Raw genomic sequence first — 24,463 nt, forward strand, 5'->3', positions numbered from 1 at the left:
TGTTTTTACTTATCATAATAGAGTTTTATCCTGTACTAAAAATGAGGCCAAATCACTTGAGAATGCAAATATTTTAAAATAAGTTATTGAATAACGAGGTCATCTTTCCTAGTAATGGTCTGCATGCAAATAGTAAAAAAAATCTTGTTTATTTCCCAGATCAGATTTATTGAGTTATTGAGGGTGTGTTGAATTTTTAATCACAGTGTGTCAGCAGAATAAAATTCTCTCTTCATCTTAGTCCAGAGCTTGCTGCTCAGCTTCAGAGTTCATACGTGGCAGAATAAAGACACATATGAAACTATGAAGTTGCATGAAGCAATATTTTTCTATTAACAGCAAATCAATACGATCCCTATAGTTTTAAAGGCTTGCTAGTCCAAATCCACTGAGAATCAACACTGCTCACAGACATGGGTCTGGTGTGAAATAATGGCTTCTTGACATGCAGAGTGGCTGTTGATGAAAGGTGAAACATTTTGCAAATCAACAAGAAGGGATGGAAATCAAAAAACGTTTCCAGTTGAGAACTGGTTCCAAATCCAGATCCATCGGAATCATATGCCTCCAAGCATGTCAGTACCTTTTATCAATGCTTGCATGTTTTTCTGATGAAAAGACATCAAACTAATGTGTCTATACTGCTTGAAACTTGGAACAAGAAGGACTCATGGCGGAAAGAAAGAAACAGTCCAAAGCATAGCTTTTTATAAGAAAACATGAAAACAGTGCTCGTTGTATTCAGTTGAAAACACCAGCAACATGCTGAAACACCTTTTTAAGCAACGTGAGCTTGAAGTCCAGGAGTGCTGTAATTTTACAGGCAAGCTGAACAGCATGTCTGTTACCAAGGCTAAATATCTTATAGTAATATGTGCGCTATGCAGGCAAACTTAGCAGTTTTTGTGCTTGACTAAAACTAAATGAAAATGAATGCTTTGAAAAAAAAACCTGTGTAGGCCTTCTTTTTTTCTACGTAGAAAAGTGATCAGGAATTGCTAAAGAATTGGACCAATATGGTATCACTTTGTTATCACTTAGAGGTGTTGAGATGCATCGACCTGGACCAATAAATTGATTTGGTGTTCAACAATCCAATATTATCAGCAAAGTGAAAATACCGATTGTCATTTTTAAGTTACACCCTTATTTTGGAATTGCCATGTCGTGTCTGTGTCATAAATGTTTTTGATTGGGCAATTGCTTGTTAACATTGAAAGAACTTGATAAGCCAGCTCCTGTGAGTTTGTTTGGGAGTATTTTATACATTCTAGTGATCAAAAAACATATTATCGACATTTTTAATGCTGTTGTGCAGTAGATCAATGCACACTGTAAGCAAAAGGGACACTTAAATATGTATTTATCAGCAGTATTTGAATTTTGCAGTGACATCATGCAAAGAGAGTTGAACTATCTGATTAGTTGTGGTACAAATAAATGGACCTCCTGGTATATTTTTATCTTAGTCAGTAAAAATGAGAATGCCTTAATACAAACTAAAAAAAATCTCCTTATAAATAAGTATGTGATCTATTAGTGTTCAAGATTATTAACTCCTGATGGAAATAAATTTCATAGCATACACATTGATTATGTTGTTCACTTTGTATTTTAATCTGGATATCTTTTCAGCAGCAGCACAATATTTTAGCATTTCAAAATCACACCTTGAGAATGAAGAGGGAATCAGTGAACAGCTACAATCCATTTGACCAGTTTTCAATGCAGAAAGGACAAACAGTTCAAACAGATCGTCCTACATACTTACTGAACATGCTATTGTAATTCCTTGTGTCTCTGTTTTGTGTGCTCCGAGCACTTGTACCATTAAAAAAGACAAGTCCAGCTTGCTTCAGCACATCTTGGTCAAGCCAAATCTCTATTCTGGACCTTTCTGTTGATCACACAGGTCTCCTCATCTTGCCGGGTGTAGATCTTTGGAAAAGGATACAATCCCGACTGTGCGTAATACATTTTACTGTTTTATAAGAAAACACTTAACTGTTTTATAAGGAAATATAATATTTAACTCAAAAATAACAATAACATTGAATAGACATTAGTGGTTTTACAGTTTGTATACCAGTCGAAGTTATTTCAAATATTTCAGCATTTTCTTGTCTCAACATCTTATTGGAGGATGTTTGGGATACTTTAATGTGCCCATCTGATATCTGTTGCTTTATCTTATGGAAATTACAACATACTATGGAACATAACATAACAAATCTACAAATGGAGGAGAGTGGAGCGTGATGTTGGTAATGAGTTTATACAGTATGTGTCTGTTAACATATATAATATGTGATTGAAATCATACACAGTCAATCCTCTGCTACTTCAGTCCACCCTCCGCTCCTCCTCCCTGCACTTCATAGGGATGAAGTGAGATGCTATCTGCTCCCTCCTGGTCTTCTTCCCTCGCATTGGCCGCCCCCTCTGAGTCAGGGCTATGAACATTTCTCTGCCATTTCTAGTCCACTTTGCAGAGGAGTAAGCGTTGAAGTAGTTTTCTAGGAAAACCTCCTTGAAGTTGCAGTTTTCATTGTAGATCCTCTGTAAAGGATAAGACAAACATGACTGCGTTAATACAACACAGTCTGTGGTTGGCAGCATTTTTCTTTTTTGTCAGTAGGGATACACGATACGTCGATATCTGATATTTACAACTCATTTTGGCTGATTGCCAACACTGATATTCACACTGTAAAGTATCACACAGGAATTTAGTGGAGTCCTGTCTGCTTAACCACAAGGAGTTTTTAACGGGTTATGAAACAGTCTCAGTGTAATACTGATGCCTCTATATGACATACATAAGCAAGACCATGTACATTAACAAGACCATCCACAAGAAGACTGGCTATTTCTGTATCGTTGTTCTTAATGTCTGCCCTCAGGTTGGATTCTCCTTCAAATCAGATGAAATGAACCTGTGTTTACATTTTCCAAGAAAAAGTCACAATGAGTAGTATGACAGCCAGTTAAAAAGCAGCAGGACATTTTAATTTCTATTTTCTGGTTATTATGGTGGAAATACTACCATGTTTGTCCACTGGGGCGTTCCTTGTAGCAGCTTTAACATAAATATATAGGTTTTATTGATCTCAAGTTAATTCAAATTAAAATGTTTAGTTTTATTTTAAGACCACTGTTAACACGATTAAATGCCTGCTTTGAGTTCTCTCAATTCATTACATTAAATTTAAAAAGAAACACACTCATAAGACAACTTTGAAGTAATTATTAAAGCTGAGTTGAGTCAACCCACATCTATAAGGGAGCAGGGAAACTTTAAAATTATGATATGTACTTTTTTTTTCACCTAACTGCAGACAACATCAGGTCTCTCCTGTGGTGGAATTCACTTATTATTATGCTTTTACCATGAAAACTCACCAGCAGATGCAGACATAAAATACAATGCTTTTAAAAATGTACACATTCTCTGGGCAAAAAAGGATTTCTACTGCTGGTGGGTACTTGTTTCTCTTTGTCCTTCACAGATTTTTCATAATGATCGGGATGACAATTCTTAAGCGGTTCAGTTTGAGCAAGACCAATATGGCAAATAGCAACTTTGCACGCACCCAATGAAAACATAATCTTATCGGTCTGTCACGTCGGCAGAACTGTTCATTTTAGGGCCAATACTTAATTTCAAAGCAGGGGTCTCAAAATTCTGAACTCCACTCCCCCTACCTCTGGCCCGCGACATGATGTCAAAAACAAAATATAATCTGGCCTGCAAAATTATTTTTTCATTTAATTTTTTTTTGTAGTTGTTTCATGACAAATTAAACTACCCTTCAACTGAATACAGTTGAAAGAGAAACACAATTCTATTTGAAAAACTCAATGTATGTATGTATTGCTGAAGGATTGCATGTTGGAATTCACTGATATTCTATGACCAGAAAAGAATAGCTTCTTCAACAATACTTGAAACGCAGTGGCAGAGCAAATAAGTAAGTTATCAAGTGACATTTATAATCAGTTATGCGCCAAAGCTCAAGTTTTCACTGCATACTCTGTGGCTTTTGACAAAGGCACAGACACAGAGTCACTGAGTTCGCCCAGTGCATGGCTAACTAATGTTAAAAATGTTAAAAATGTATAGAAAGTGCTGTTAGCTTTTTTCTTGTTTGTGACAAAAGTATGTTAGTACCATCAGTGACCCCAAACCAATACAGGTTTGAACCCCCTGTTTTAAAGCCTTTACCGGCCGATACTGATGACATGCCGATATTATCATGCTCCCCTCATTGTCAGTTCTTGGTCTTTGTCACACAAATTGTTGTTTCACAATATCGTTCAGTTTTGGATTAGCTGAAAACAGTGCATGACTTTCTCACTGACGAAAAATATTACCTTGCCTTGCAGCTGTCCAGCCTTGTTCATAGAGATATAATACTGACTCTTCACGCCTTTGATAGCCAGTATGCCGCCCTCAGACACTGTCCTGATCTCCAGGATACCTGCCAGACATTCACATGGTTAGAGAAACGAATGAGACATATTATAGGACAGACAGGAAGACACTATTGACATCCAGCCTTCAGTCCAGCTCCACGCTGCTGCTCTCAACATTCATCTTCATTAACAGACGGGATGGAAGTTCCTGTGGTTAATCAGTCTGTGGTCTCTCTGGCTTTATTCAAGCCTTGTTAACTGGCCTGGGTGGCCATTACACAAACCACAACCTATGCCATAGCACATATGGGAGACAGATTAGGCCTCTCTCTCCTGGGATTGAGAAAACTACCTCCTTGCATGTGCTTTGCACGCTACATTTTAGGCCTGCCCTTCAAATCTGTGGGAGAGTAAAAACACTTGAGCTGGTCTATTTTGGTTTGGGATTTATTTTATTATTTTATTATGCAACTGAAAAATTGATGATTGGTACTTTTGACTATATTTCCAGGAATATATGTGGTGGCATTATTTGGATTATTAATTAACATAATTTGCTGAAATATGTTTATTTTTGTTCTTGAAAATTGAGCCAAATACTACTTGCATTGAAACGCAATGTGTGTAATGTTGTAAGACTTGATGCTTTAGTAGAATATGTAGATAATAGGCCAAAGTTTTCAAATTAATATCTGATTTTAAGCTTAGAAATACTGATCATAAATGCAGCAATATTTCTAAATCAAATTCCAACGAAAAAGATCTTATATTAAGAACATTAGCAGTAATGAAAACAGTATGGAGTTTTACCTCCCTTGAAACTGAAGGAGCAAATTACTTATCTTGCAGGACTTTAAAATGGAAATGCATTTTACGCAGATCACAGATTATTAGTCAGGCAGTCATACAGATCTCCTTGGTTCATACTTGTACATACTGTTTGCTTAGTTTTGTGATTAAACGTATGATGACGCTATTACAGATAAGGTGAATCATAAAACGTGAACTCAGAAGTCAAAAACCTGTAGCAGTAAAACTAAGATTAACACAAATATGTGCATTTCGAGGACACCAACAAGATCCAGATAATATATTTTTACGTAATGCTCATTTTAACATATTGCAGAAATTCTCTCATTTGACAGGCAGAGAAAACAAAGGGAAGAACTCTATTAAGGCTCTTTAGACGACATTGAGCATGCTGCATTTTAGTGTTTGATCACAAACAGATGGCAGTCTCCCAATCTTGGAATGTTGTTTGTGCTCCGCTCACACTGATATTTGACTTAATATTACTGCCCTTGACTGTACACTCATATTTATTTAAAGCTTTGATTCTATTCTCCTGTTTGATTTTAATTATTGTGACGTAACTTGACACTGAATTAGAGCTACATCTTACACTGTATACTCAAAGTCAGTTAACCGTTGATTTCTTAAAAAGCATGTTTATTTCTCAAGTAAAGATTTCAGTCTGAGTGTATACAGTAGCTTTAATGTATGCGATTTTATGGTTGTTAAGAAACAGCATCCTCCAGCATAGCATGGAAGTGCTATTCCCATTATATTACTTGTAACAGCTACAGTTGTTTGGTCTACTGTGGAAAAGATGCACCACATTTCCGCACGCATGCACACACACACACACACGCACGTATTGTTAACATTTTGGCTCTGATGCGGATGGCCTCTCAGGCTATCCTCAGCTTGAACAGATTTGTTAGCACTCGCTGGTCCAGCCCCATAGGAAAGTAAACTGACTTGTGGGTAATCCCTAATCCTGAGAATCTGAATCCAGTGTTTACATTTGCTGGTAAGCATATTGCAGACAGCCTTCCAGGAATGGTGCATTATTGTACATACAGTGGAATTTGAGACTAATATTGACCGCTCCGTACTTAAAACTTTGACAACACGCAAATTAATTTTGACAGCTTTTATTCAGTTTTCTTTAAATGCAAATTGAATCTTTATCCGCACTGAAACTACAAAATACTCCAGATATCTGTCAGATTATACTGAATGTATTTCAGTTTGGCATTTACCAAATTACAATGAATTTGATAGCAGGTACAGGATACAGTCAGTCAATTATTATGATCTGGCTGCACCTGACACTATTCTACTCTATTGTGCCACAATCCAAGTGATTTAGTAGAGAACTAGGCTAAAACATCCTATTACCCACTTATAAAGTTGTTGTCTTTGATTTCTCTGTTTTCCACTTGTCATGCTGTGGTTTATAATTTGTTGACTTCCTTTTTAGAAGTTGTTTATCTGCTCTTTGCTGTGGTTTAACACAGCTTTGTTTATTGACGTTATTATCGCATTTTGGTTAAACTCAAATTAAATATACCATGGTCTTTCACTGAGACAAACGTGCTAGTAATTACCATTTACTTTGTTGTTAGAAGTAAATCTATCTGTTATCTTTCATGTAACATGTGTTTGCTTGCTTTTTAGGATTTGCTTACACATTCAGAACAAAATTTTACAGGAAACTAACGCAATACCCCAAACCAGAACACATACATTACTTTTTAGTACCATTTCCAGAGCAAATAAGTGCTATTCTATGATGTCCCATTATTATCAGATAGATATAGACATTTTAGTTCTCTTTACATTTCAGATACAAAACCTTCAAAGAAATATCAAAATCTACATTGCAGACATGTTGAGTTTTGATCCAAACAACCCTTTGAACTATAATAAAGTCAGGAAAAACTTGTGTAGCACAAGAGATTAGTTTACTGGAAGTAAGCCTATATTTTTATAGCAGAGACACATGGAATGTGGAAGACAAAAACAATGCAGCTCCAAGTGTCTCATTTTGGTTTCTTCTTTTTTTGCTTTCTCTCTCTCTCTCTCTTTAAAAAGACTCTTTATGCAATCAGCTTTTCAGGACTTCTTTTTCACTGCAGCCAAAAAAGACTGACTCACTGATTTATTACATATATCTGTACCATGCTCCTCTCTTCAAAGGCTTATTGGTTTAATTTCTGTGTGCTTTTAGCGTGCGATTGTCAGCCACATATGGGTGTATCAATTCTTCTGTCTTTCACTGCCAATTGTTGCACAAGCATCTTTTCCATCCACTTTAAGGCATTTCCCTGTCATGCCAACATTCCAGCCACAACCACAGTGTCAGATAGGAGGAAATGATAACTACTTAAAACATCCTCACAATGACAGAGATTTCCAGTAGTGTCTAAAAACACAGACTTTAAAAAATGTTGGCTCTAAAGCAACAATTTTAACATAAACTTTGAAAAATGTTGGCTCCAAAGCAGCAATTTTAACCATTTACTGTGTTAAATTTACATAATAATGTACATAAATGACCATGGCTAGCGAATAAAAAGAGATTCAGTAGTTAACTGTAATAAATTATGTGGCAAATTTTGCTTTAATTTCCATGGAACAGAACTTTTGGACTAGACACAGATAACCATAGGTTCAGCAGAAGGTGAACGTCATTAATTTTCCCATTTCCAACATTCATGCCAGTTCTTTGTCCCAAGATCTCATTCTGATGCTATAGGTTTGTAGGGGAGTAAATCAGGCTGAACAAATGTGAGTCTGTGTGCCGGCGTGAGTCTGAGCCCCTTCAGTTTACTTCATTACAGCCTGTGTTTAGATGGTGTTATGGTTTAACAAGCCAAAGCCCCCACCTGCTTCATTTTACTTCTGTCATTTTGGCTGCTCTAACAGAGACACATGACCCATTAACACTGTGATTACACTGTGGAGAACTCTGTACAATAACACCTCCCACGTGCTTCTGTCACCTTGACAGGCCAAAGGTTCTTTACTGACTCAGTGGAAAGATCTCGCGACTTAACTCCGCAATGCTGAATGATAACCTTTCACGTTCTACATTTCTAGGAATTCACACTTACCTTTAAGTTAATTCACATTTGGAAAGTATGTTCTAGCAAATTAGTGGTGTTTCATATTACTAATAAATACAAAGAAACTTACGGGTCTCAACAATAAGGATTGCCTGAGGGAAGTAAAATGTCTTGTCGGGCTAGTAGATCTCGCAACTTGCCAGCCCAACAAATTGTCAAAAATAATTAAACTATTAAACTATTTTGATAATTACTTAGTTCAAGTAATATTTCATGCAAAAATGTCAGAAAAAGGGGGTTTTTAGACTGACAAAACGAGACATTTTAAGACATCCCCTTGGGCTTGAATGGACATTCACTGTTCTCTGACATTTCATAGGCTTTTCAGCCATAGATTAAACATGACAATTCACTTTAGTCTTTCAGGGTATTTGATAACTGCTAATAAATAATCAGGTTACACAGGGGCAAGTAAAAATTGACTACGGGCAAGTAGATTTCACCCACTTGCCTAACACTTATAGTACACCACTGGTATTACAAAGAAACAAAAAGCATCATCCTTACTGTGGCAGTTGGTGGGATCTTGAGTCCCATTGATGTTGCCATTGTCATCAATTGTCAGGAACCATTGCGTGCGGCTGAACAGCTGTCGGATGCGCACATCTCCTCCCTCCATGTAGTCGTAGTTCCTGGTGTGGCGCTCGTGTCGGGAGCAGTTCATGATGGCGGCAAGTTGCTCCGGAGTGCAGTCACTGTAGACCACACACACACTGCCGAACAGGAAGATCACGTGCAGGTAGAGTCCCGAGAACAGATTTTGAAGGTTCCATGTCAGCATCCATTTGCGCATTATAATACAATGTCGTGGGGATCAATGAACAACATACTGAAATGTGAGATAGAGATCTGCGCGCTATCCCTCAGCCCAGCAACCCCCTGACCCCTGACTTATGAGCCTTGTGTTGTGACCTCCGTGTCCCTGTTCCTGCAGCAGGGATTCCTAGTGTGATCTTGAGACAGGGTGGTGGTGAAGGAGATTTTGTAAGGCTGGATGGGGTTGACTAAAGCTGGAGAGCGGCGTGAAGGAAACAGGTGACAGTATTACAAGATGATGTCTCTCTTTAGTCCTCAGAGGTGGCGTGCGTCGACTGCTCCATCCTCTTTTGACCATAGTCTGACAAGGGATGTCATAATCCAGTTCATGAAATGATAGTCAAGATGTCACTAGGAAAAAAAAATATAGACCTGTTTGATTCTAACCAGTACAATTATAAAAATAGTTATACTTGCAAGTACACTTATAAGTGGCAAGATTGTAGTGAAAACAGCTTAAAAATATAAAATGCTATAAATAATTAAATCATTACTGGGATTCACCAAGTTTATTGTAGAGCTCCTTTACATTTTCAAACAACTTTCAAAGAGTTTCTGTGGTCACATTAATATGTATCAAACATTTCCAAGCAGTAAATCAAACTTTCTGTGATGTACTTTGACAGGCATATGTCTCCCTGTCATAGACCAAAGCCAGGGAAGTATTGCCTCAATGTTGCTGTATTGCTTCACAAGACTATGGTCTGTAATTTCCTCTGTATCATCATACATACTATCATTATGTACTATCAAACAATCAAACTATGTTCGTTAAAAAAAATAAATCCACAGTTTAATGACTTACATGTGCTGTGAGTGATGACAGGAGTTGTCAGAGGTGTGTTCCCTTTCAGCAAGACTTTTAATTTGAAGACTCTTTAGGTCTGAAGCTGTAGTCTCAGTTGTAAACCAAGCCCAGTAATGCAGCAAAGCTGAGCAAGAGCTGGGAGCTTCTGTCAATTCCCATGGATGTCTCCCTGATTCTGGCAGGCTGACTCTGTGCATCTTCCACTGTCGCTGTGCACTCTGCTTAGATAAATGCCTCCTGCTGACCTCACTTGAGAGCAATTAGATCCCAACCAGTCAGCTGTCCCTGGCTGAGATGCAATGGAGAAACACCCTCTGCCTGCCTCGCACTGTCACTCACCCACAGGACATGAGAGGGAGCTATAAACTCTTAGAATAGCAGGCTTTCCTTGGTATGCACTCCTAAATACTTTGAGAACATTTGCATGCACATTCACCCTTGCAGAACTTTCTACAACCTACCTTTTCCAAGAAACATCTTGCACTTAAATAGGCTTCTGCTGTGTTTTTTACGGATCTGATAGTGACTCACATTCACTTAAACGATGGTAAAGATATTTGCCCTAATGACAAAGCTTTAAAGAATACTTTCCCTATCATTTTAAATGTCACAATTAATTAGTGGTTTTACTTGGCTGCACTGAATCACTGGTACAGATTTATTGACTCAAGTAAAAAAAAAACTTCAAAGAAGCCCTTTAGTTTTCATTCTTATTGAGTGTAATAGAGGGAAGCAATAAGTTATGGCTGGCAGGTATCCATCCAAGGGGAGAAAAACAGAAGACATAACTGCTCAGAAGTAGTCATCTCCGTGTCGGGGGTCATGCACTCTTTCACTTTTCGTGTTTGTATTTAAAGTCACAATTTATTGCCTTACATACCTACCCTTTCCTTGGACTCACTACTTCAAAAGTTTATATGGGCCCTAATGATGTGCTCCCCTGGGGAGGTCAGGGCTGCAGGCCTGAGAGAGAGGGACTTCTGGCCGCAGCAGGTCTCCTTCTCATCTCTAAACTGGGGGTCGTAAAGACCTGATCTATTAGGTGTCACTCAGGCCTGTTCATCTGTCCCTTCTATCACCTCAGAGACAGTTCACTCTCTGGTCTTCTGGATGCACAGGCCAAAGAAACATTTCTTAACCTCAGCCACCAGAGAACTAGGCAATGAAATGAATGCAAAATCCTAGATTTCAAATAAATAGAAATATAATTCTCTGCCATAGTGTGCATGCAGTTTATGAGCAAATACTTTGTTTGAATCTTGAATAAGATATTTTTCCAGACAGGTGGACTGCAGTTTAGGATTAATTTACAGACCCACTATCCATAAATTGCTGTGCTCTCATGGTGGACGGGTTTGCGTGACCATGGGAGCTGTGTTGTCAGGGGCAGGTAGCACCTGGTGAGGTCCCCCGAGGCCAATTGCTGCCTCGGGGAGCCGGACAAGGCGATTTGAAGAGCCCTATGAATTGGCCTCAACAGAAATTAATGACCTTGCCTGGAATCTGGAAACTGGGGCCCCCAATCAGGCCTGTAAGGGGAGCTTGCAGGCACAACCTTAGTGGCTGCACCCATGGGGTCTGGTCATGCTCAAAACAACGCAGGGTCTCTATGTGGGCTCACTTCCTCTGAGGATCTGAGGGGTTATAGGGACATGCCAGTTAGGTGACGGGCAAAGGCGGGACCCATGGAGGACTGTTGGAGAAGGAGCTGGACCCAGTGCAGGAGATTGAGCAACACCAGCTGAGGAACCAAACTCCAGGATAGTAATCTCACAATACCAGACAATCAGAGGTCTCACCGTGAACCATTTCTCTGGGGATTTCTAAATGTAAGGTAGTTGCTTGAATAGGGGCGGGTATAGCCACCATCAAACCTATGCCTCCTACATTTTTTCAAGGAGACACCTTATTGGACATGATGCTCTCCCCCAATTCTCCTCAGTAGCAAGCACGTCTTTTGCATGTTACTTCCACAATATGAAGGACTGCCGTAAATTTTTTTAAATTCTGTATTTCCACTCAGTTTTAATGACGAAAGCTAGGAGATTGTCCTCAGCCTCTACTAACTGAAGCTTTTAGACCATGACTTATGAGTCCACCTAGATAGGGGCTGTACTCTGTCCTTTTCAGAGATGCCTAAGGTTAGATGTATGGGGATACAAAGATTCCCCCAGTTCAGCTTGGAGTATCCAACCTTCTTGGATTCTCTTGGTGGAGTCCTGAATTGGGTACTGACTGGCACACCATCGATGGAGAAGGTATAGCCTGAAGAGTCATCTCTCTGATGGAAGTCAGTGACTTAGTTAAAAAGCCCCACAGTCACAAGGTACCATGTGGCATTGAGATCAGCAATATTTCTAAAGAACTGAGTTCTGCCCCAAATTAACAAAACTTCAGGACCTCTTTGTTTTTGAAGATTATGTGTGATATTGGCAGGTGGATTTGAGCAGTGAAGCTTCACATTCTGACCCTCTCTTACAGAGCTTACAGAAAGAATTAGATTACCGATACAAGAGGTTCATAATGTGCCACATATCTAGAGCCAGGAGCTGAGACATCCAAAAGGAGCTCAGACTAGAATTGTTGCTCCGTCATTTTGAAAGCAGCCAGTTGAGCTGAGCCAGACATCTGATAGATGTCTCCCTGTGGAGGTGTTTCAGGTATGTTTAACTGGGTGCAGACCAAGTTCCCAGGAAGGGTGCCGGGCTTTAAAGCCAATAGTGAGGCACAGTCACGCCCTTTCTGGTGTGCCCCATGAGAAAAGAAAAATATGAATAGTAGTCTTTGGTGAGAGACAAAAAACATTGTTCCCATTTAAATGAGTTACACATGCGATGTTGTGCCATCATGTGCCAATTTAGAAGCTAGTTTTACAAGACATGAATGTTGCAATTTGTGGTAGACTTGTTGTAGTTTAGTTCAGTTCAGTTTTCATGTGAAACTACTTAGTGAACTACGTCTCTTGTCTCACACAATATACATCATAACAATGAAGAGCGCTTCCTCTCTAACTTTATCTTGCATGAAGTGTTTTATCCAGCAACTCCTGGTCCATTTATCAGCTGGGATGAGAAAAAACTCACAAGACTTGTTGTTTGTGTGACTACATCCAGGTTAGGGTTAGGGTTAGGGGTGTGAGGTTGGGGTCCTGGAAGAATGGAGGGTTTGTTTGTTGGTGACCCTTGTTCTCACCTTGGGTTGGGTCAATGGGAACAAGAAGAAGATGTCAATGGGGAGTGTTTTGAGATGTGTGCTCCCATAATTGAAAACCTAGTCATATAAATATAAAGGTATAAATTTAGGACGCCAAAAAGTCCAACAGCATGAAGCTGGAACACCTTTTGAATAGTTGATTGCAGAACATAAATGCACCATTTTATAGAGTTTTTACAACAGCCCCAAGTTGACAGGTTAAGGGTGGCATCGTTGACCCTACAAGATGAGGAAACAGGAGACGAGGAAGTTGTAGACTTGACACACTTCAAATTCTCTTTAACATACTAGGTTTTTGTGCTCTCGCTTTGTTCTTGAAAGGTGTTTACTTTCTTACTCTTACTCGTCTGACCTTTGCTTTGACTTACAATATATCACATTAGCTTTTATCGTCCGAACGGATCAATTATCTTTGGTGCTGGAACTGGTTTTCCCAAGCATTCATCGTTCAAGTAGTCCTCTGTTTTGCTTGTCAAAATTCTCAAACTGTTGTATTCTGTCCAACCCATTAGTGTCTTTAGCCTCAGTTGAGAGACTGTAAAATGATCTGCCTCTCATCAATATCAGATTTTAAATCACTTCTTACAAACACATCTGGAGACTCTTTTCATTTAGTTGTCTTTTGTTTATTGCTTTTTGTGTTTTTTGATACTTTTTCTTTGTTCCTTTCTTTATTATTTTAATAATGTTAGCAGAAAAGGTTACTTAGTTTAATGGAAGTGAAATTGGAAAGTGATTCAATGTCACACTAAGAGTATCATAAAGCTACTTCATCTGGCTTCTAGCATGCCAACAACAGAGACCTGAAAACTGTGTGCATGCGTCCTCAGTTGACACATCACGTATAGTGTATACAGTACACTATTATCATAAATCACGTGTACTTTAATCTTGTGTGTGCATTTGTGCGCTTGCATGCAGGTATGTGTGTGTGCAGGTACTTTGGTTTTATAGCCTGAACGACTGCCTGCTCCCGCTCAAGGATCAAAGGCCCAGAGCTGTCTGGAGTTTACAGTAGCATAGGAAGTGCAGTGGCCGTGAGGCAGGCACACTAAACATGCGTGAGTGAGCCTCTTTAAATCTCAATGACTATATGCCTTCACTCCCATCAGTCCGCCTCACTACTTTGTTTATCTCTCTGTATTTCTCTGAGTTATTTGGTGTTTTGACGAGCGGAGGTCAGCGTTTAAAATCTTACAGCTCCTTTTAATTGATTCCCATTGTTGAATGTTAGGTTAGATGTTCTTGAAGCCAGTAGAGAGTCCATGAGGGTTTTGATGATTGCAGTGTAACACGCAAACATGCAAGCTCACCATGAACTCAAATCCCGTTCCAACTCCAAATTCAGACTAACCTCGAGCTCCAGTCTCGGAGCCTTGCTGTGTGTCTGTTTGCTTCATCCAGCATGAACTCACACTGACATTATCATCAGTCAGTCTCGTTGCTGCTTTTTGTTAAGTTTAAGAGTGTGTTAAGCTTATGTCTGCCCTTTCCTACACCACGGTCTCATTTTATTAGTTATTATCTCTGTCAGGTGTTAGCCTGGAGCGGTGTGATCACTTTTGTGTTTGTGCATGTGTCTGCATCTAATCTTGCATACGACTGGACACATCAGCCTAATGTGTTTTTTGTGCACATTCATAACTGTATGCTGAAGGACCTCTGTGATTCACAAATTTTTGGAAAACCTCGCCAGAAGCATTATGTTTTTGGGTCATCCCATTCTTGTGAAAGTGATATCTCAAGCATGCCTTGAGAGGATTTTTTCAAATTTGACGCAAATGACTCAAGGATGAACTGGTTAGATTTTGGTGGTCGAAGGTCAAAGGTCACTGTGACCTCATGTCCATGTCATTCTTGTGAATGCAAGAAACCTTCAGGGATTGTCTTCAGACTTGGCGCAAATTTTCCCTTGGATTCAGGGATTGGAGTTTGGTGATTAAAAGTTACTGTGACCTCACAAAACATGTTTTTGCCATAATTCAAGAATTCATATGTTAATTAAGACAAATTTCTCACAGATGTCTAATAGGATACTAGCAGTAATGTAACTAGTCAAATGTAATTAAATGTAATTGTGATCTCTTCCAGTTACTGGCAGAACATACGTTAAAAAATTACTAGTTATTAAAGTTACTAATCAAAATGTTGGTGATTGCAAAGGGGTTACATCAGACGACTATTTTTGGGTTTCCTGGTGGAGATATACACTCTACTTAGTGACCTCTTCTAGTTATCACTGAGATAATGAAAAAGAAAAAGTCTTGTTTTTTAAAGTTGTCTATTTCAGATGTTGGTCTTCAATGAAAAAAATAGTTAAAGGGAAATTTTGTCATGCACATCACTTATCACTTTAATGTGTGATGGCTCACTAGGTAAGCAGTTGTTCAGCAAGTTGTTTCCAGTCCCTCCTGTCCAGGACAGGAATATTGCTGTGTGATTTATCACCACCCTGTTGTATCTGAAGAACCTCTTGGAGTGTTAGCACATGAGGCTAGATCCACAATTTATGTTAGTTTCCACTATTACTACAGAGACATCTGCCTCCACACAGTGTCTGCTCTCAACACTCTAAAAGCATTCCTGGAGAGAGAACAGCCAATGTGTCTGTGTATGTCTGTCTGTTTGTTTGTGTGTGTGTGTGTGTGTGTGTGTGTGCGTGCGTGTGCGTGTGTGTGTGTGTGTGTGTGTGTGTGTGTGCGCTTTTCACCCTATCTTATAGTGATACGACTACATTTATGCCAGGAGAATGGATTATGTCTAAGGTCAGTCTATTCTTAGCACTGTTTTAGACTGTTTGGGTTTAGCTTTTGCTTTCTAAATTCCATGATAATTGGGGATCTCTAGGGATGGAGCCTCACAACATTAGCTCCAACTATAAATAACAAGCTTACAAACACACATACACACACATACGTACTCACGCTGTATGCTCTTACACACGTGCACACAATGGCACAGTGGTGCAACATTTTTAAGAAAGGATGTTTTGTAAAATAGCAATAAACTGTTAACAGTTTATAAAATCGGACCAGTTCAGAGAGTGAATACTTTCAGTTCACCAGGACCAGATCAGAAACAATGTAATTTATTCATATGGATTCTGTTTTTTTCAGCCAAAAACATAATCATAGTAATGGTGGTCTCTTTTCTGGCATCTTGAATATTTGGGGGTGTACACAGGCTAATTTATTGCAACGACAGAGTATTTTGTCCTTGTGAAGCATTATGTTGCATAGCATTTGCTAAATTGACGTGATTGTTACAAGGTTCACACAATTCGTGCTATTCACCTACTAATCAAGCAACTTAGCAACCTGAGTAGGTTGACAGGGAATAATGCTAGATTCATGATTTAATGTGTCAGATGCATTAGGAGGCATGTCTATAGGTGCAGACAGAAAACCAAACTAGCAGGAGTGGAAGTTCAGAATTGAATTTGTATGATTCCTCTAGAATTGTAATTTTGGAATCGATTCTTATTTGGAATTTGTTCTCGATGCCCAACCCTAGCCATTAGTTTGACTGTTTTTTCTTTTTTTTTATGAGATTGAAAGTAATATTTTTGTGTGTAGAAAAAAACTTAATTTCACCAAATAAAAAAGCTCCATACATTTCTCTGTTATACAGATCAAATGTGTCAAAAATGCTTTTTTTTTTCAATAAAACGTGTCACAAAAACAACAGGTATCAAGTGCTGAGGCTGTACTCACCATTTAGTGAGCAAAGAGGAACAGTGAAGTTTTTTACTGTGACAGCTGCCTTTGCAGTACTTAGACCCAACATGTGTATACAGTGCACAGTGTCACACATGCACACACTGCGCAGCTCTTTGAAGCTTCTTTTCCTGGGTCCTTCCTGGGTTTACTGCACTAACAGTGAGTGTTAGCGCAGTAAAAGTTGACACATGGTCAACTCGGAGCTCAGGGTGCCATTGCTGCCTCTGCCTGGTCTGGAGTGTGAGGTGGAGGTTCTTTAATGTTCTTTGGCCCCCTTCAATTAATGTTATCACTCACAAGAATTTCATCTGTATGCAACTTGAGTGTATTGAATGATATGTATTGAATATTAACACCACGCTGACAACATTATTTGCTTTAGATCTGTAATGTTGGTTGGTAGGCAGTCTTCACGATGTTGCAGGCGGTTGCAGTGCATTAGGGACGGTGTAATCGGCCTTGTTAGAGAATGTGAACCGGCGTTGTGCTTTGCTGTCGGGGGAATACTCTGATCCCATCTAATGCAGGAACAGCTGTTAGGGATCACAGTCTTAACTGCTCACCATATCTGTTCATGTATCAGAAAGACCAGAGCCTTGCTTACAAAGACACGCTCTGCCTTAGTGGCTTTAGAGGAGAAAGAGGTTCTAAAATAAGCACTTTGAGTTTCTGAGTCAGTACAGTGGACAGTTTACATAGAAACCTCTCATTCAGATTGTATTTATAATTTGAACCATTAATGCATGAAGAAAAGACAAGATGTTTCCTCAGGTATAACTGAGTCATTTTGTGCACCTTGTAAATTGTCAGTAGCTGTTGCACTGTTTCTTTGAATTTTCCAAGAATGTTTAGCTTGTTATTACCCCTCATTTAATGTTCTCTTATATGGAATTTCACTCTCTTGTATTCTCCCATATATATCTCATGTGATTGAATTTATTTACATCTCTGCAGCATTTCCACTCTCTAACTGTCTCAGTTTCTTTACATTATAGTTCTGTATGTATTGATTATTTGAAGAACACAGATTTTACTAACTCTGCCAAGACACGCATTTTCATGTCTTTCCACAAATCTCACTTTTCAGATTGAAGTGCATCACTTTTTTTGACCATTCAACACACACTCCCTTTTGGGGTGCTCCACCTAAAGCAGTGGTTCTCAAACTTTTTCTGGCATGCCCCTCTTCAGCAGATGAAAAAAAGACCCAGACCCTAACTTTTATCAGTCATTGTGGAAGCAACTGGTTAAACAGTTGAAATTTTAAAAAGTTGAATTTTAGTAAAATAATGGTCACCACGATGAAAAAAAAAAAAAAAAAGATCATTTTTGATTGTCCATTACTTTGGTCAAGATAAAAACCCTTCTTTTTGCAGTTGGGTGGATAGCCTTGAACACATTAACGTCTCCCTCAGGATGAACCCCACCATCATCAGGTTCAAATTTTGCTTTGTCCAATACTTGGATATTACAAAATAACTCACTAATCATTGACATTCCCATCATCCTCAGCTGTACTATTTGTTTAGTACTAATTGTTGGTGTGCTGAAATGATAATCTAAAACATTATACCTGCTACCAATAGCATGCTAGCAGGTATAATGTTATGATATGATAGGATGCACTATTCAGACAGTAAAATGAGATTACAGGATTTTCACAACACACATACACTGAGGTCTTAAAACACTGCAGTTGATCCACTGGATCTGTATCTTCATTGATTGTTTAAATCTGGCAGGATCGTAAGGATCAGTTAATTAATGTCTTGTATTTTTTTTTCGCATCCAAAAGGTCTCACACACACTCACACACAGTTGCAGTTCATACAGTAAAATGATTTCAAGTAAACCAGCCATCATCTTGATAAATCCTGACTTCCATCAGAGGTGTCTAAAGAATAATTTCAATAATTTTCTGGAGAGTTCCCTCTGTTCTGTCTGTTTATAATTACAAATTTTAATTTTTCTGCTTAATTATTAAAATATTTGCTACAGTGATTATATGCATACATGTAAACAAAGTTGAAGTCTCTGATTAATCATTAATCTATCATTTAAACTATGTTGATGTGATTTCTTTATTGTGTGTGGTTCTGTTTTTAACAATTTACTTTAATGATCAGAGCAGCTGCTTGCAATAATCAGCCTACTGTTGTAATGTTTCCATGTGGGCTGCAGTGTCACAGCAGTCATCCTCCTGTGCCTCGGCTTGTGTGTAACACGCATGCACACCGTAAGGACACAGGGAGATGCTCCATCCTATTTCACCTACCTGCTGCCCATATGTTGTTAATCATAATGTTAATTTCATATGTATTGTTTTTATATGTAATTTTAATGACCTGGCCTGCCTGACCGCAGAGCCTGCATCACTACCAGCGGGTCATTTCAGCATCCCCGTTCACTTCTCTAACTTGCCGAATCTGTCATTGAAATAGCCATGTGCCACTGGCACACCTGGCTAAGAGAATGGGAGATGACGCTCTGATTGGTTTCTTTTACGTTACACCCAAAACACACAGATTAATTAAGAGATTAAATGCACCCTCTTTGCACCTTGTGCCTGACTTTGCGCCCAGATTATGCACGGTTTAAATAGCAGAGTGGAATGGGATGTGTCCTAAATGCCTGTGCACCATGCCCTTTAGATGCAGCACAATGATCGTGTAAATAGGGCCCGTAGTCTTTTAGTGCTCTGCCATGCATTGTACCTCAGTTACTTTTACAACAGGGAGTTCTTTTGGAAAGTTAGCATATTGGCGTAACAGGCAATAATGTAATCAATCAATAACTGTAACTGTTCATAGTACAGACGCACTAGCAGTCCGTGAAAGTTCCACAGTGATACCATCTCAAAGGACAAGCAGTGGGTGGTAAAACTTAATTCTTTTATGATTCTTTTATGTCATTGTTGTTTCTGTTTAGGTGCCTGTTTCTCTGCTCAGCCACTTCTTGGTTGGTTAAATTGCTGCGGTCACATCCACATGAAGCACCACTCAGTTTTTGTTGGTTGTCATGTCTGAATCTGAACCCTGTAACATTCACGGTACAATTGATGCTAAAGTAAATTGTTTACTGGAAAATATTTCTACAGAGGAAACCATGAAAACTGGTAAAATGCTAAATGGCAAATTCCATGCCAAATTGCAAGTCCAAGTCAAGGATTACGAACATGGAGGTCTCGCTGTATTTGTCTTTCTCCAAACTTCTCTCTTGTCTTATTTAATGGCTGGGTTTGGTCCCTTGCTAGTCTTGTATAGCCAGACCTCCCTCCACAGCACTAAGTACTGAAGGTCTCGCTCCATACATACACATTCTGCCATAGAGGAAAAAAACGTCAGCCTTTTTTGTATTTCTCTAAACCAATCACGATCGTCTTAGGTGGCACTAAGCCAACGACGCAGTGATGTTGTCACTGCAAAACAGTGTCGGGGGTGACTTGTTTTGGTGCAGCATTTGCACGAGCATTAAAATGACTACATCACTGCAGAAGAAACGATAACAGCTGCTAGCTTGTTTATGTTTGTAGCATTAGTGACCCAGGCACTAATTTTCCATTTTCAGCATGTTAGTTGCTATCTCGGAATTGTTTCCCAGGGACTTTGAAAAAGCAGATAGTGGGTGCCGTGAGTGCATCCACCGAGTCAGACTTGTCCACTGCTTTTGACCCATGTTGTTATCTTAAATTCATATAGTTATATTATTTTGCTCTCTACAGCCACCACTTGTCTTTTCCCCTCCTTCTCTGACTATCTGACAGTTTATCAGATTCTGTGCTAAATCTACATTCTGTTAATTCGTCAAAGCATTCATCAGAGCAGGGGTTCCCAAACTTTTCCATGCCAAGGTCCATACTAGGTCTCTCTTGAAAATGAGACTGAGTTTAAAAGTTAAATAAAAGATTTAAAAAAAACTACAACACATCAAAAAAAATGCTTCTGAATATATTTCTTTACTTTTATGAATGTGATTAAAATTATATTTAAAATTATATGTACATTCTAAATCAAATAAATATTTTCCAATGATGTACATTCTAATGAAAGTAAGAATTTAAAATTAGATTTTCCCTCATCATTCACATGCATGAATAATGATTAAAGAGGCTGCTACTGTACAGTATACCGATTTTAGCATTTAGAACTAGATAGTTCTTATGCTCTGCTTATTATTTGGCTGTCAAAAACTAGGTGGTTACATGTAGGTCATACAGATACAGCAAATAGACATGTGATGCCATAGTACATAATAGTACATTTTTATGGCCTAGCTCTGAATATTTCCGTTATTTGTAATAATAGCCCTATATTATGACTTTTGTAGACATATTTTCGTACAAAAGCTAAAATCTGAGTTTTGTAGACTTAAATGTAATTTCTTGATGGTAAGTTAAGATTCATAATTGAGCCATCCAAATAATCATCCCAGCAGCCACATGTTATCCATAGAGAGCTTTATTTAAAGAATTATCTGAAATTAATACGTCAGATAACACTCTGTACTCTGGGAGATTGCTGTCATTACCGTTTTCAGAACCACAGTTGCTTTCCTCTTTGACACAAAATACTTCCAGATGAGTCTCTGCATCACTCCCTCTGTCCTGTTTCTCCCTCTCACTTCACTGCCTTTCTCCAGCTATCGCCTCTTTGTCACGTTAACCGTGTCTGTCTCTATGTTTACTGCCATACAGCTGTAGTGCAGGTTGTTTTACAATAATAATAACATGTTTAAACCCCTGCACAACATGCTTTTAAAAACAGAGTAACAAATAGCGTGCTAATAAAATGCCATGGCTCATCTAGGTGCAGCACTTTACATTCTAGTCTAATCAAAAAAGTGTGTGTGTGTGAAAGAGGGGGTTCACACAGCAGGGTGCAGTGATAATAACACATATGAGGTTCAAACACACCAAGTGTATTAAGTTCAGGAAAAGAGCCGTGTGTGGGGTTTCACTGACTTAAATGGAGCACTTAATGAGCCTGGCATGAACCTGGCATCAGACCGGGAATGTAAAAAGAAGGGCTGAGGTGCTTGGGGGACAAAAGATCATCAAGTTATTTCAAGTTCATCCTGAAGGGAACATGAATGTCTGCACAAAACTGAGCGGCTGTCCGTCCAATAGCTGTTGATATACATAACTCAAAAATCACGAATTTCATTGACTAAAAGCAGTGGTTCCCCAAACTTTTCTGCCATGTCCTTCTTCAAAAGCCAAAAAGTTCACCACCCCAATAATTATTATTAATCATTAACAATAATTGTGGAAGCAACTAATAAAAAAGGAAGTTGAATTTAAGTGAAATAAAGGTTAGTACAATAGCATCAGCAAGCTATTGCTCGTTTATTTTCCCTACATAGATCATATTCACTCGGCTTTGTTTCACTCTGTATCTCTCCCCCGGTCATCCACTCTCCCTCTGCAGTGGCTCTACGCCCCCAGGATGGCCCGCCCCCAGTTTGGAAACCAGTGCACTAGAGGAAAAGTTGGGAATCATTGAAGTCATTAAAATTCATCCTCTGAGCATCATGGATGTTTGCACCAAATTTGAAAAGATGTTTCACTGAAATTCAACTTATTTCAACCTCATATAATGCAAGAAAAATTAGGGGATCACCAAAGTTAAGCAGCTTCATACTCTGGAGACCATGACTGTCTGAAGTATGAAGTTGTAGTAGTAGAGGAATCCATCCAAATCTGGTAGTGACACGGTACTTGTGAGACCACATTGGATGAACTTTGTGTGTTGACTGGAGCTGCACACGCTAAAGAAGCCTAATGCCCACACATGATCAGCTGTAAAACTGCTCTGCACTGGCCGTGCCAGTAGGCTTGTTAGAGATTAACTGCACCTCTTCTGGAAAGTAAACGAGACCAGGCATCCGCTGCAGGAGGCACCGACAGAAAACTGCACTCATGTCAGTCAGTTTCCAACCGCCTTCAATGAGTATACAGGAAGTGACAGAAATATTTATATCCTGTTAGATCCATATGTAGGCTACCTATAGTATGTTGACCCCGCTCAGGTAGTTATAGTTTAATCTGATGATCACTTTGTGTGTTCTACCATCTTGCGGTGCCATCATAACTGTGTTGGCATGTCATAGTGTTTTTCTGGAGCTCATAGAACTCATAGAAGTTGTGTCTGCAGTAACAGCATGGATGAATAACCTTTATCATTATTATTTTTCTTATTATTATTGTTACTTTTATTATTATGGGTGGTATTATTATTATCTGTGGTGTGACAAACTCAGGATACACATTTATTGTTGCTTTACAGTATCTTTCATTTCTTTCATCATGAGACAGAATCGAAGCCAGGCACTTTGTACAACTTTGGACATTTTTAGCGATTGGTCACTTCCCATACACAGTGTATCATTATTCTGTGCCAGTTTTACTGAACAAATTGTGATTATAATCCAGGGTTCAGATAAGTATATACTGCACACACAATGAGCTCACAGTTTTACAACTTTTCACTCTTGTACAGTGTATGATTGGCACTAGGCAACACTAAGTGTGTGAAGTTTTAGAATCCATAAATAAAACTTGTGCCCTGAAAGTAGACTCGCTTAAAAAAAAGAAAAACCAAAGCCCCAAAATAAACGAAGAAAGTGAATGCTCAGTGAATCACTTGTATGGAGCCCTTGAGCTGTGGTGCGGTTTGGAGCTGTTACAGACATACAGACAGCAGGAGAGGCCAGCGAGGAGGGAGGCAGTGAGTGGAGACACCTCCAGCCGGTCATACACACACACACACACACACACACACACACACACACACACACACACAAATCAGCTGTCCTTCACTTTTGTATCAATGGTAATTCGTGAAAATATTAAGCAGACGAAAGGACTCGTGATCAGAATTAATCTCCCTCGAGTGAAAGGCCAAATAAGATTCCTTGTGGGGCAGAGCTCGTTTTGGATCCATCCGAAGTCCTCCTTAATCTTCTCATAGCTACTGGCTTTAGTGGAGCCATAACCATAACACTGAGTCACTCCACTGTTCATTAGCTTCTGAGAGGAATGTCTGTGTCATGTGTTATGACAGAAGATAACGAGAGCCAGTATTTTGTGTTTTATTTTCATAACCCTCATTACAAAAGGATGACAAGTTCATGGATTCATGAATGCATGCACACACGCACGCACACACACACATGCACACACTGTAAAACTGAAAAAGTTGAGAAAACTGAAAATTTCAAGGCAGCCTAATTCAAACTCTTAAAGGAGCAATATGTAACTATTGTGATGAGTACGGCATGTGAGCACTGCAGTCCAAATAGCGGGTTGGAGCCATAGACAGCATATGAAAATAGGTTGAAATCCTATCTATGGTTAAAGCAAGTTGTTCCCCCCTGCAGGAGCATAATTTAATTTTCACTTGTAACCTTTTAATTTTCAAGCACCCAAATAAGGACAAATAAGCTACACAACTCACTGTGAACAATTATTGAAATGCAGTTTTTGCGAGGTTTCTAAAACTTAAAAATTCAAATTTAGCTAAAAAAGAAAAATAAATTATCTCAGCAAAAGATTATGGTTTGCAAAACTTTGTTTATAT

At 38.9% G+C, this 24,463-nt stretch overlaps 1 protein-coding gene across 1 annotated transcript; it reads right to left on the reverse strand.

Annotated features, from left to right (window-relative positions):
* Positions 1–1,593: 1,593 nt before the first annotated feature.
* Positions 1,594–10,240, reverse strand: fgf7 (fibroblast growth factor 7). Its single transcript, XM_084746803.1, has 4 exons — positions 9,952–10,240; positions 8,838–9,497; positions 4,375–4,481; positions 1,594–2,559 (listed from the first exon to the last, which is right to left on the reverse strand). Exons 2-4 carry the CDS (start codon positions 9,121–9,123, stop codon positions 2,344–2,346), a joined length of 609 nt encoding a protein of 202 aa, XP_084602929.1. The 5' UTR covers positions 9,124–9,497; positions 9,952–10,240; the 3' UTR covers positions 1,594–2,343.
* Positions 10,241–24,463: the final 14,223 nt, after the last annotated feature.

Source organism: Lutjanus erythropterus, chromosome 1, assembly GCF_056507025.1.
Source record: "Lutjanus erythropterus isolate fLutEry1 chromosome 1, fLutEry1.hap2, whole genome shotgun sequence".
Classification (NCBI taxonomy): Eukaryota; Metazoa; Chordata; class Actinopteri; order Lutjaniformes; family Lutjanidae; genus Lutjanus; species Lutjanus erythropterus.